The 12,178-nt window shown below is 41.2% G+C and overlaps 2 protein-coding genes across 3 annotated transcripts in view; both read left to right on the plus strand.

Moving 5' to 3' along the window:
- Nucleotides 1–12,178, plus strand: part of PLCL2 (phospholipase C like 2) — a 173,389-nt gene that overhangs the window by 54,306 nt on the left and 106,905 nt on the right. The window lies entirely within an intron of this gene.
- Nucleotides 8,926–9,605, plus strand: LOC118632947 (60S ribosomal protein L17-like). Its single transcript, XM_036266274.1, has one exon. The coding sequence runs from the start codon at nucleotides 9,036–9,038 to the stop codon at nucleotides 9,588–9,590; it is 555 nt and encodes a 184-aa protein (XP_036122167.1). The 5' UTR covers nucleotides 8,926–9,035; the 3' UTR covers nucleotides 9,591–9,605.

Consider the following 12,178-nt stretch of genomic DNA (forward strand, 5'->3'; position numbering starts at 1 on the left):
TCTGAGGTGGGGTTCAGTGGCTTTCAGGCCACCCAGAGCGCCATGTGTATCTCTTTGATAAACTCTGTGGTTTGCCTCTTCTCTGTGTTTTTGCCAACTTGTTTTTAAACAGAAAAAAGGCAAGCAAGCAAACAAGCATGCTATGTTAAATGTTTATCATTTTACAGGAGTTTGTGGACAATTTAAGTGTGATTACATTCCTGAGAGAACAAAAGGTTGTTTTCCTGAGATTTTAAGTGATTGGACTTTTTTTTTTTTTTTTTTTTTTTTTTTTTTTTAACGCTACGGTTATTGACTATGAAAATGAATATAACTTTGTACACACCTTTTTTCCCACCAGGCTAAGCAATATCTTTTCAGAAAGCAAGGTTATACTTTATTACTCTTTGCATATCAGGGATCAGGAAAAGGAAGAGTGTTGGAAGTCATCCCCCCTTTTTTTTTCCTTTTTATGGGAAGCTGCTTTTTCTTTTTTTTTCCTTTTTTTTATGGCAGAAGTTTTTAATATTGTCCAGGTTTAGATACTATGCTTAAATCTTATCTTTATAGTTCTGGGTTTCCGGTCTTAGCACTATTGACATTTTGGGTTGGATAATTCTTTGCTATAGGGGCTGGCCTTTGTATTGTAGGATGTTTAGCAGCATCCCTGTTCTCTATTTACTAGATGACAGTAGCCCCTCTCCCCATTCCCCCAGCCATGACAATTAAGATGTGTCCCTTAGCCCTGGCTGGTTTGGCTCAGCGATTAGAGCGTCAGCCTTTGGCCCAAAGAGTCGAGGGTTCGATTCTGGTCAAAGTCACGTACCTCGGTTGCGGTTGGGTCCCCGGCCCTGGTTGGGGTCGTGCGGGAGGCAGCCAATCATTGTGTCTCTCTCGCTGTGTCTCTCCCTTGTCGATGTTTCTCTTTCTTTCTCCCTCCCCATTCCTCCCAGTCTATGTGAGAATAAAGGGAAAAATATCCTCAGGTGAGGATTTTTAAAAAACACACAAAAATATGAAATAAAATGTGACACCCCCCACACCCACCCCCCAGACATTGCAAAGTGTTGTCTCAGGAGCACATGATCCCTGGTTGAGATCCACGGGTCTCATTTATACAGAGAAGGTAAGATTGGTCGGATCAGATTTATATTTGATTTATCTGTGGTCTCCTTTCAAGTCAGGCAGTTGTTTTCAGGGCAATAATAGGCTACTGGAAGGAACCCTTTAACTAAACTCCAGTGGAAATACAATTAAATTTCACAGCACTGAAAGTCACTAACTAAATTTGTTATATTGAAAATGAAATCAGTGGACTGAGACCTGAGGATAGGCTTGAGAAGGGGGGAGGTTCTCTTCCAGGGAGACTGATCTGATATAGGTCTCAATTGATTCCAGGCAAAGGGCAGGAATCATATGACACTTCTCTGGTGAATCAGTTATGGTCATTAAATTTAGTTATTTGCTGTGCTAAGGACATACGTCAAAAAATAGGATGCTTCTTCCTAAAATCCCCTCCTGCCCTTCTAGGCTTGCCGGCTGTGCAAGATCTGCCGGCTCTGGCCTTCCGTGGGCAGTTGACCTATTCAGATGAAACACCCACCTGCTGGGGAAAATCTGGAAAATCAGCCGAAGCCTGTAACAAAACCCTTGCTTGACTACGTGTTTTAACGACACGTGATAGAAATTAGTGGTGTGTGTTTTCCTCGAATTTGGTTCAATTTCCCTCTTGCTATTGCTGATTTTTAAAGATGCTTCTTCCTTTTCATTGACGCTACAGTACAGAAGAGCCAAAGAGCCATGTCACAGACTCAGTCTCTAGCAGAGAATGTTATACTTCCATTAATTCTGGATAACAGATTGCAGTTTTTTATTGGATTTTAAAAAATGTTTTTAAGAATATATTTTTATTGAGAAAGAGAGAGAGAAGAGAAACATTGATGTGAGAGAGAAACATCGATTGGCTGCCTCCCCTATGCACCCCAACCAGGGATCAAAACCACAACCTGGGCATGTGTCTTGACCAGGAATCGAATCAACAACCCTTCAGTGCATGGGACGACACTCAATGTCCCACAATGGCCCACAATGGCCACAATGAGCCACAATGGCCCAGGGCTTTATTGGACTTTTAAATGAAAAATTGGTCTGAAAGGTGGCAATTGATGTGTAATTTGATGTTCCATATTAAGATGTTCTTGTCTTACATCATTTTTATTACTGCTTTCAAGCATAACTACCTATGTAATGCAATTGTCTTGATTCATTCTTAAATATATTTTATTAATTACTTAAGTGGAGTGAATTATAAATCTCCTGCCAGAACCATCGCTTTGCTTATATTAGACAACCAATTAATCATGTTTGGATCTTTTTTTTTTTTAAAAAGTTTTGATGATTTTATAAAACTTTTGGATAATTAGATTAAGATGAACTGTTGTGTAAAAATGCCCTTCAGTACATTTTCAAGGACTATAAAATAATAGTTAGAACTTAGAACTATAGTCAACTTTCAATGATGACTTCAGTGATCCTTGCTAATAGAGGGCAGAAAAGGTATAGAGAACAAAATAGCATTTGCAAAGAAATACAAGGCTCGCCATCCTCAGACTCTCTCTGCCCAGCCTTAGTGTGTCACCTACAGTGGGACTTGACTGGCCAGGGGAAGGGAAGCCACAGCCTCGGAAGACTTGTGGAAGACTTCATGCTAACATTTTTTTCCCCCAGCAGATCTTGATTGGCCCTTGCTGAATGTATTTCTGTATGAAACCAGGAAATAGTAACCCATTTTTTGTTTGCGTACATAGTGCAAAGGTAACACTTAGAAGCAGTTCAGTGAGGTTGATGCCAGGAGGCTGGATGCCTCCTTGGAAACGCCTGGAACAGAAGATGTCTCCAGGGTCTCTTCTGTGCCTCTGTACCTTTTCCCTGTACCTCTTCTCCTTCTGAACTGCCTCACCCAGGCCTGAGTTCTCGGTGTCAGGTGTTATGTTCACTGTACTGCTCTCATGTTTGTGCCTGAAACAGACAGCCAATCCTGTCACTCCGAAAATTAGAGCAAAATCATTCAGTAGCATGAGGAAAATGTATATAAGTGTGTGAGGGAGGATATTAGTCCTGTCTCTAGCCTTTCTGCAATTTTAAAAACTTACTAACAGCCAACTGTATAATTTGTGTGATACATCTGGCCTTGTCTCTGTCCACATAGCAACATTTCTAGGAATACTGTGAATCCATGTATTATGTTTTGTCTCCTGAAAATTGACTAAGGCCCATATATGCTTATGCAGATGTCAAAGATACAATTCCCACTGTAGATAGCACTAAGGGTGATTGGGTAACCACACACTCTTTCTTGTCACGTTTTCTTTTAGGGCACTAGTCTAAGAGCTGTTGAAATTTGGGTAGATTCAAACTACTAGTGTTTAGACTTCCTAATTTTCTAGGTCTGTTGACTTAGAAACAAATACCGATCTTCGGCCTGTGGATTTTTAATTTTAAATGATTATTTTAGAAAAGTCTGTTTGTTGAGTTTATTGGGGTGAGGGGCAAATGAGGCTCAAGTCATGAGTTCGAGCTCTGTATCGAGCACTTAGCTTTGCCGAATTCCATGATTACACAGGGTTGGGCAAAAGTAGGTTTTCAGTTGTAATACAAATAACTAATAGAATAATTAATAAATGGTAATACAAGAATAAACTCTGTTTCATATACTCACAGCTGTAAACCTACTTTTGCCCCACCTGTACTTCACTGTCTCTAACAAGGTGGTCTTCAGGGGTCAGGTCCAAAGAGAGCATCTTTTTATTTGACAGACATTTGTGTCTGTTGCGCTGGACTCACAGCAGTAAACAAGATAGATCGTGGGCACAAATAAATGAGAAAACTGTCAGATAAGTGCATGCACATTATTGAAATGGGATGAAGCAATCGGAAAGTAGTTATCCTATAATGAAATCAATAAAGATGGATTAAGCCTCAGTGGAAGAAAAATTATGATAGATTTGTAGAGCTTCTGAATATGAACGTCCAGGGTCTTGTTCTGTTTACACGGCACAGGATATTGGGGGCAGCTTTCACTGGGGTGATACTTTTGTTATTTCCACTCCATCTGTTCCCCTGCAAAGTAACATATTTTAGAAAACCTCAGAAGAATGTTTCCAGACGCTATGGAAGGAGAAGAAACTGCGCCTATTTTCATTCTGCAGGGCAGTGGGGAAGCAGAAGGGATACTGAAGCATGTGGGTGGTGGGTGGTACCTGAGACCTTCAGGTCTGAACAGGAGGATTCATAGTATAAAAACACAGTATTCCTAATTGAGACAGTGCCATTCAAAACCCTGAGGGATACCACGGAGAATAAGAAAGGATTCATCACATGACAGGAAGACGGAATGGCTAGATTACTTTCACATGCAAAGCACCTCGGCAGCACCCTCCTGTGCCTTCCCGCAGCCTCGGGGTAAGATGTCCCTCTGGTGGCCCAGCACCCCCATCCTCATGATCTCTCTGGCCCCTTGCCTCATCGTCCAGTGCTTTCCAGGACTGACTTTGTTCGCAGCGTCTGAACCTGCCCACCTCTCTCATCCTAAACCAGCCCTTTTAGGGCCGCCGTCCTGTTTAGTTTCCCTCCTTGTCAGCTGCATTGAGAAATCAACTCTCTCTTCTTACTGTCTCTCTCCCTGTGTCCCCATAACTGCCTAATCTTATGTTTCCTTTTGCCAAGACCCCAACTAAGCTCCATGTTGTAAAATTGAGTCCCTTTAAAGTAGACCTTGGCATGAGGTGGAGGGCGGTTTGAATCTCGGTTCTGCTATAAACTAATCGAGTGACATCAGACAAGTTACTTGACCCCCCGAGCCTTACACCATAAAATGGGATGGTCATAGCTTCTTTTATGATAAAGACTGCTGTGACGAAGTGTATAATAGACAGACAATAAAGCATGCAAGGCATGGTGCCAGCCCGCAGGGGATGCTGTGTGCCGGAGAGCTGCTGCTCCTCCTTCAGGGCAGCAGGTGTGGTTCCTGCCACGACACCTGTGCTGGCTCCGCGTCTGTCGACCTGCAGTCCTCCTTGTGCCCCACCCCTCGGCTCCCTGTTTGTACGCCGTAGCTTTGTTTCTGACCCAGCCTGCAGTGCTCAGCCTCCTTCCCGGCCTTCCTGGCCTCCTTGGGCTTTTCCCACTTCTGAGTCCTTGGCCTCCTGTTCTTGCCACCACTTTGCCGGCCACACTCACAGTTGTGATTTCGTGCTCTCTGCCCTAATGCCTGCTGACATGATCACTGGGATGCCCAGGGTCCCCTTCACGCATAGCATGTTAAAAGCCCCGTCAGCCCTGGCCAGGTGGCTCCGTTGGTCAGAGTACCGTCCTGTACACCAAAGGGATGTGGGTTCGGTCCCCGTTCATGGTGCGTCTGGGAGGCAACTGATCGATGTTTCTCTCTCTCCATATCAGCTTGTGAAATGGCTTTCCTGCTGCCAGCGTGGAAGAGAAAGGAAGGGGCGGGCAGGTGAGGGGTTTCCTATAGACTTTCTGTACATTTTCCTGCGGAGAGACCAGGCAACACACCCTGGAGGAAGAGTGCATCCTTCCCTACCAGCGGCCCATGAGGCCTTTCTCAGGACCCCAGCGCAGAGTGGGAGCCTCGGGGTGCTCGCCCTCGGGGTCCCACGCTGCCCTCCTTGTCTTCTCTCCGGGAGCTGGACATGGCGGTGTCTCACATGACACTTTTCCATTCTTCTGGCTTGTCCTTGCCTCTTTTTCCAGCATATTTTCTTCCGAATTCAGTGTTTATTCTCAGAACTTTTACTACTGCCTTTCATATTTCTATCACCTGTCTTCTCACTATGCGTTTATCGTCCTCATTTTATCCCATCCCTCACTTTCACCTCCTCATCAGCAAAGAATCAAAGGAACAACTGTAAACAAAACGTGTAAAGGGTCAGTGTCATCAGACAACTTCCCCTGCATTTGGGTACTTCCACTTAACAAATGGGAAGGAATTTTGTGTTAGTGCCATAGACCACAAGTTAGAGAATGACAGTGGTCCTGAAGGAGCTGCGCCTTCCTTATCTTGATCTTCGTAGGGCAGGACGGTGCCAGGCAGATCATAAAGAGGTCGGTGATAGTTTGCTGTCCAGCCAGCTTGAATGAATAAGTATTAGTCTGATGCTATTGACTTGTTTCCCCTGCTCCCTCTTTCATGCCCCTGTCTGCCTCTTTCTTTTCAAACACTGTTATCGGTACTTTATTTTATAATCCTGACATAAATGACAGTCTTGGCAGATTTGATATGACTAAAAATACCAGCTGAATAATGTGCTTGTGCTTCTTGAGGTCAGACACTGCATTTGTGAAAAGTTGATTCTCAGAGTCTAAATGAGTTATTAGCTGTGAGCACAGTTGCCCTCTGTACCAGCTCTAAAACGCTCCCATTGACGGATTGCCTCCCAAGGGTTGCTTTGGATGCAGAAAGAGCCACCTAAGAGAGGTCACTCCCAGGAGGCTTGAATGCCAGACTATCCGGAGAGCCCCTAGGCTTCGGAGGAGTGTGGCCAGCAAAGTATAAAAGAAATCGTTTAAAAATTATCTTTCAAGATTAGCAGTAGCATTATTGTTTTTCTGATTTCACAAACAATGTGTACTTGCTCTAGAAAACTCAAACATAGTAGAAAGGTTTAAAAATGAAAATTATCCACTTTCTTGCTATCTGTCCTTTTTAGGGTGTTTTCATCTATACCTTTGCATATAAGATATCAAATATTTTTAAAAGATTATTTTAAAATGTTATTTTATTACCTGCTTTAAAAAAGTCTAACCTAACACCAGATATCTATCTGTGTAACAAGTACAGTCTACATCATTGTTTCAGTGGTTGCATGGTATCCTGTTGTGAGGTTATTCCATAACCTTCCAACCAACTGCATTTAGGTTTTTTTTTTAGTATTGTAAAATAAAGAATATTCTAATTCAGGTCTGTTCTAGGTAGCTTGTATTGGACAGATAAATTAATCACCTTTGGAATTCATGGCTACTACAAAAGGGTAGTGTCGAACTTGATCTCTTGGGTATCATATTTAAGGTTAATTTAAAAACATTTTTTTTTCTTTATTGATTTTAGAGAGAGGGAGTGAGAGAGATAGAAACATCGATAAGAGAGAACATCAATTGGCTGCCTCCCGCATGCCCCTCACTGGGGATTTGGCCCACAACCTGGGCATGTGTCCTGACCAGGAATCGAACTGGCGACCTCTTGGTGCATGGGTCGATGCTCAACCACTGAGCCACACTGGCCGGGCTAAGTTTAGTTTTGATTACCTTTATGGTTTTATGCTTTCTATGGCAGAGGAGGTATAGACAGTGGTTAAGGGCATGGCCGCTATAATCAGAGTACTTGGATCCAAATTCCTTTATTCCACTTTATAGATATGTGACTTTGGGTGTGTTGTGTAACCTTGTTAAGTTTCTGCTTCCTAATTTTTGTTTTTAATCCTCACCCGAGGACATTTTTCCATCTTTTTGTAGACAGAGTAGGAGGGGGAGACAGAGACAGAGACAGAGACAGAGACAGAGACAGAGAAACATCAACATGAAAGGGACACATTGAGTAGCTGCCTCTCGCACGACCCCAACCAGGGCCAGGGACGAATTGCAACCGAGTTACATGCCCTTGACCAGAATTGAACCTGCGACTCGTTGGTCCACTAGCTGACACACTAACCACTTAGCCAAACTGGCCAGGGCCCTTTTTCTTTTTTTTAAATATGTTTTTACTGATCTTTTAGAGAGAGAGATAGACACATCGATGTGAGAGAAACATTAGTCGGCCGCCTCCTGCCGCCCTGCACTGGGGATAGAGCCCAAAATCTGGGCATGTGCCTTGACTAGGAATCGAACCAGGTCCTCTCGGGCCATGGGACGACACTCAGTCGACTGAGCCACACCAGCCAGGTGGTAGAGGTTTTCTTTTATATTCATTTTCCCACATAAGAAAAGTAAGTGAATGAAGACAAGATTAAAGATTTATTTTTATGGCCCTGGCTGGTTTGACTCAGCAGTTAGAGCATCGGCTGGAGGACCAAAGAGTCTCAGGTTCAATTCCTGGTCAAGGGCACGGATCTGGGTTGCAGGTTCAACCCCTGGCCCTGGTCGGGGTCGTGCAGGAGGCAACCAATCAATATGTCTCTCACAATTGATGTTTCTCTCTCTGTCTTCTTCCATTCCTTTTTCCCCTCCCTTTCACGTTCCAAAAAGCAATGGAAAAGCATCCTCAGATGAGGATTAACAACAACAAAAAAACCCAGAAAAGATGTATTCATATGAATCGTCACTATTTTTGTATGGGAGCTCAAACAAAATTGTTAAAAAAGCAGTAAGTAAAGGTTTTCTTAAACCCTTGCTTCTGTGATGTTGGATCACTCAAGATGTGAGTTCCGTAGGAGCCTTTGTTCCTAGAAGCCCGATCAGTTAGTGCTGAAGGAATAACAATTTATACTGACACAGACAGAAAGCATAGGCCACCTGGATGGATACATCTTACCTGTCTGGTACTTTGACACTTTTGAAGGGCAAGTCATCACATCCGTGGGGAAGTATTTTAAAAAACAAAATATCCTCTGTTTTTAAGTGTTTTTCTTTCCTCCAGTTATTTTGTTATTCCAAATAGTTAAAAAAATTCATTCCAAGTCAGAGTTCAAATTATTTTTGCCACCAAAATGTTCAGTTACCTCAGTGACTGGCAAAATGTGAAAAAAAACCCTGCCCCTCCCCATTTCAGAAAGCCCTTTCATTTCTTTCTCTTCAGAAAATTCTAATCAATAAATTAATTGCTGCTGGTCAGGGGTATTTCTCCAGTTACAAAAGCTCATTCCTTAAAATTTAGCATCTAAGAGAAGGTTAATTTGGGAGTTAATTATGGTTAGTATGCTATCGATAATTGTTCCCTGTTCATTATTTTTATAAAATGGCTCATTTGATTCATTAATGTTACTTGTTAGGATGAATAAGGAAAAGCATGCACTATTCCCAAAAGCGGCCAGAGGTGACCTCTGAAAATGGTTTGCTATTCACTTGACCCAGAAAACCCCACAAAATCATGCAAATCAAGAGGTTCAAATATTCGTGTTCACTTTAAGAACACTCAGGAAACTGCCCAGGCCACTGAGGGTATGCATATTCGAAAAGCCACCAAGTATTTGAAGGATGTCACTTTACAGAAGCAGTGTGTGCCTTTCCGTCGTTACAGTGGTGGAGTTGGTAGGTGTGCCCAGGCCAAACAGTGGGGCTGGACACAGGGTTGGTGGCCCAAAAAGAGTGCTGAGTTTTTGCTGTACATGCTTAAAAATGCAGCGAGCAATGCTGAACTCAAGGGTTTAGATGTAGGTTCTCTGGTCATTGAGCACAGCCAGGTAAACAGAGCTCCCAGGATGCGGTGTAGAACTCACAGAGCTCATGGGCGGATCAACCCACACACGAGCTCTCCCTGCCACACTGAGATGATCCTCACTGAGAAAGAGCAGATTGTCCCTAAACCAGAAGAGGAGGTTGCCCAGGGGAAAAAGATATTGCAGAAGAAACTGAAGAAACAAAAATTTATAGCCCAGGAGTAAATTCAGCATAAAATAAAGACTAATAAAAGGAAAAAAGAAAAACATGCATTGTAATTGTCCTACTTTCTAAATCATCCAGCATTCATTTATGTAGAATTGTTTGGTTTTTTTAAGAAAGCATTTTGACTTACACTCAAATGTTCATATCACCATTATTCATAATACCCGAAAGTGGAAATAACCCAAATATCCATGAACTGATGAATGGGTAAATAAAATGTGGTACATCCATACCATGTAATACTGTTTGGCAATAAAAAGAAATAAAGAACTGATATATATGCTACAACATGGAATAACTTTGAAAACATTATATGCTAAGTGAAATAAACCAGTCACAAAAGGCCGCATATTTATTAGTCCATTATATGAAATGTCAAGAGGGGCAAATCTGTGGTAACAAAGTAGATTTGTAGTTGCCTAGGGTAGGGGTGGGGGTTTGAAGGGCAAAGGGGTGCTCAGTCGGCCCATGAACTGAGGACCCGGTTCGATTCCTGGTCAGGGCACATGCCCAGGTTGTGGCCTTGATGCCCAGTAGGGGGCGTGCAGGAGGCAGCCGGTGGATGTATCTCTCTCACATCAGTGTTTCTGTCTGTCCCTTCCCCCTCTCTCTAAAAAATTAATAAAAACAATAATAATGAAAATTTTGTTAGTAATTCACTTGCCAATTTCATATAATATAATGGAAGAAACTGTAGAGGTGTACACAGCATGTTCAGTTAGATAGATAAATATAATACATAGTGAGTAAATGAGTTTAATATCTACTGAGGAAAATCCTCATCATCTCTTTGAAATTCTGTTCAGGTGAGAATGAATAAAGAACAAATTCTCTATTTTATAATTTGAAACTATCATTATGCTTATATTCCGGGGAGCAGATCTCAGAGTTTGCATATACTGACATTTTTCTTTAAAGTTTGAATGACTATTTGAAATAATCTGCTTTGTTTCATGAAGGAACTTATTATATTTTTGCTGTTTGATTTGGAGGTGACCTTGCTATGCATTGTCTCCAGGCCCCTTGTAGTATGATAGTTGCCATAAACCATAAAAGGCAGTTCAGGCAATGCAACTGTTATGCGGATTTGGGAAGTGAAGTCATTTTAATAAGTAATTTTGGTATATGAAGGGGAAATGAGAAATTATATTGCAGAGGGCTCAAGAAAATATTTGGGCTGTCCTCCACTTTGTGATGGAAGAAACATTCTTGACATAGGAGATGTGAGATTGTTTTGTGGAGTGTATTAGGGTAACACTCATCTTCAGAGTTGACAATGTTTATCCTGAAACATTTTAAGTTATTTTTAATTATTAAATGATTTGTGAATATTTTTTAAAATATTTTTTTAAATATTGTTTTAAACATCACAGCTAAAATCCCCTTTGATCACCACCCAGTCAATCCCATTTCTCTTCAGAGAGGAAATTACTGTTATTGATTTGGTCGATATTGTTCTCGGGCTTTGAGGTCTTTTTCTCTCTGTATTTCATATGTACATATATGTTCCCATAGAAATATAAAATTTGGATGTGTGATTTCTTAAAAAACAAATTCAACAACATAATAGTAGCAGTTTTTCCATTTAAAAGATATGTCTTAGCTTTTTACATCTGTAGGTACAGGGTTCTACACTTTTCTTAACTGCTGCAGAGCATTTGCTATATGAATGTACGATAAAAACCATGTAGATACCTAATTTAACCATTCCCCTAATTTTTGCTATTAAGAATTTTATTATGACTCAGCAATAAAATCCCAGTATATGACTTCTTACGAACATGCACATGGGAAGCTTTTCTCTAGGGTCGAAAACAAGAGAAGTAATTGCTAGGTGGAAGGTATGCCGATTTTCCATTTCCATCCTGCCCAGTCGTCCCCTCCGAGGTGCCAGTGGACCCTCCCACCACCACTTTCCCCGAGCGCTTGCCAACACTTGACATCATCAAACTTTGTGGTTAAAAAATGTCTCCTTGTTTTAGTTTACATTTGCATTTTCATGAGTATTCATGAGACTGAACAGATTTTCATGTTTAATGGCTCTTTAATTTCCTCTTATGCAAATTATTCTGCATATCCTTTGTCCAATTTTTAAATTTTGGATTATTTATTTTTTTCTTATTGATTGGTAGACATTCTTTATGTATTTTAGATATTAATGGTCTGTCTCATATGTGTTGTAAATCTTTTCTTTCTCTGTGGCTTGTCTTGAAACTTAATGGTATCTTTTGTCATGCAGAAGCTGTAAATTTAGATGTAGCCAAATTTATCTTTTTTTTGTGCTCAGAAGCCCCTCCATCTACCTGCTCACTACTGTTGCAGTCTTGAAAGTCTTACATTTTCATTTTGCACTGGACCCCACAAATTATGTAGTCGATCTTGCTTATATGTTATTTTAGGTTTAGGTCTTTAATTACTCTGGACTCTTTGTGTGTGTGAGCGACTTGTTGAAGAAGAGATTTTAATTTTTATAAATTGACAGCCAGTTATTTCAATACCATTTGTTGAGTAGTTAATGGAATGCCACTTTTATTATATTTTGAATTCTGTTTTATTCGTTGGACTGTCATGGGAGGCTGTGTTCTGT

Source organism: Molossus molossus, unplaced genomic scaffold (genome assembly GCF_014108415.1).
Source record: "Molossus molossus isolate mMolMol1 unplaced genomic scaffold, mMolMol1.p scaffold_m16_p_18, whole genome shotgun sequence".
In the NCBI taxonomy this organism is placed as follows: Eukaryota; Metazoa; Chordata; class Mammalia; order Chiroptera; family Molossidae; genus Molossus; species Molossus molossus.